This window comes from Anneissia japonica, unplaced genomic scaffold (assembly GCF_011630105.1).
Source record: "Anneissia japonica isolate Jap-2015-1 unplaced genomic scaffold, ASM1163010v1 scaffold287836_len1076198_cov165, whole genome shotgun sequence".
Lineage (NCBI taxonomy): Eukaryota > Metazoa > Echinodermata > Crinoidea > Comatulida > Comatulidae > Anneissia > Anneissia japonica.
In genome coordinates this window covers 108,045-109,521 of record NW_022729021.1, presented here as the reverse complement: position 1 = coordinate 109,521, position 1,477 = coordinate 108,045, and the positions used below count along the sequence as shown (strand labels likewise).

The window sequence follows — 1,477 nt, the reverse complement described above, 5'->3', positions numbered from 1 at the left end:
CCTCGAACTCTGAATATACTCTTACTAGTACTACTAGGCCTGTCTCTTATACACATCGTTTGAATATTTTAAAATAGAAATGAACATATCGTGTAAACCCAAAAACTATAACTAAACTTTAGACATATTCTTAATAAAACCTATGTTGTAACAAAACATTTTATCAGTTTCTAGAATTACATATATCAGGGTGTTAAAGTTAGCATTTCGTAAGTCTATTAAATCTGACCTCTAATACATTATAAATTATACATTATAGTCCATTTTCATTATGATGGTAAGAATACGAATACAAAATTACATACCGGCTTCGTTTTGCTTCGCCACATGAATCTGGCTATCGTTAATTTCATGACTGGTCATCTTTAGTGTTTATATTAAGTTTTCGGGATGTATAACTAAGTACAACACGAATAAATTCCGTTTGAGATGATGTTTCTGCGAGTTAATATGAAGCAACAGAGATCAGTCACAGTTGTAGAGAACAATAGAAGGAAATTGCGATGCAAATGTACCGGCTTTCAGGTGATAGATAATATTTGATATGGTACACGCGATTGCATTGCTTTATATAAGCATTTGTGTGTGGCACGTTTTGTTTACAAGGTGACAAAGTTTGTTTACTTTGAGGTTTCTATCTGAAAATCCGGTGTCTGGGCATTCCCCCATTAGCTAGAACGGTGATTCATTTATCTCCAGTTTGTTTAAAGTTATAATTAATTGACAACTTTCTTCCGGTTGCTCATTGTAATTGTTTACTTAGATGACGTTCTTTAATTCGCTTTTCATTTCATGTACTTCGAAACTTCAAAATACAATATAACAAACAACAAATTCAACAAATCTAAACTGTATACTATATTAGATTTAAAAAATTGAAAATAGTAATACTGTAATAATAGTAATAATAATAATAATAGGCCTATAGAATATCAATATATTTATAGAAAAAATAAATGAATTGAAATGAATTTAGATTTTCAGTTAAATTTCAATTTCAGTTAAAGACCACCTCCAACAACTAATATATAGTCAAATTTATTCGCGCGAATCGAAAGCGTCGGCTCATGCGCATTCACATTTCTATCGGAGTTTTTGCGATGTGAAAAAATTCTCTAATCAGAGCTCATAAAGCGAACCGAGGCTTTGATTCGAGCGAATAAATTCGCATAGCTATTGGAAAACCGGCTTGAAGCCGGTTATTCAATAGGCTCATGCGCATGCGCATTCATATTTATATCGGAATTTTGCGAAGCGAAAAATTGCGCAACCAATCAGAGCTCAGGAAGCGAAAAGTGGCTTTGATTCGCGCAGCAGATAAATTCCAGTGGAAAACTGGCATGAAGCTGGTTTTCCACTAGGCGAATTTATTCGCGTGAATCGAAATGTAGTCTCTTCTTCCTCGGTCTCAGTCGCCTCATGCATAATGTAAACTCATTAGCTGTCATGAATATTTATACTGAAACTTCTCGGCAAA

The 1,477-nt window shown here is 33.6% G+C and overlaps 1 protein-coding gene across 1 annotated transcript in view; it reads right to left on the bottom strand.

The window, feature by feature from the left end:
• Positions 1-519, bottom strand: part of LOC117114623 (caspase-3-like) — a gene marked incomplete at its 3' end in the record, with an annotated part of 10,040 nt that extends 9,521 nt beyond the window's left edge. The window contains 1 exon segment of the mRNA XM_033258314.1: positions 306-519. Within this exon segment, the coding sequence (XP_033114205.1) occupies positions 306-363 (58 nt within the window). The 5' untranslated portion in view covers positions 364-519.
• Between the last annotated feature and the right edge of the window lie 958 nt (positions 520-1,477).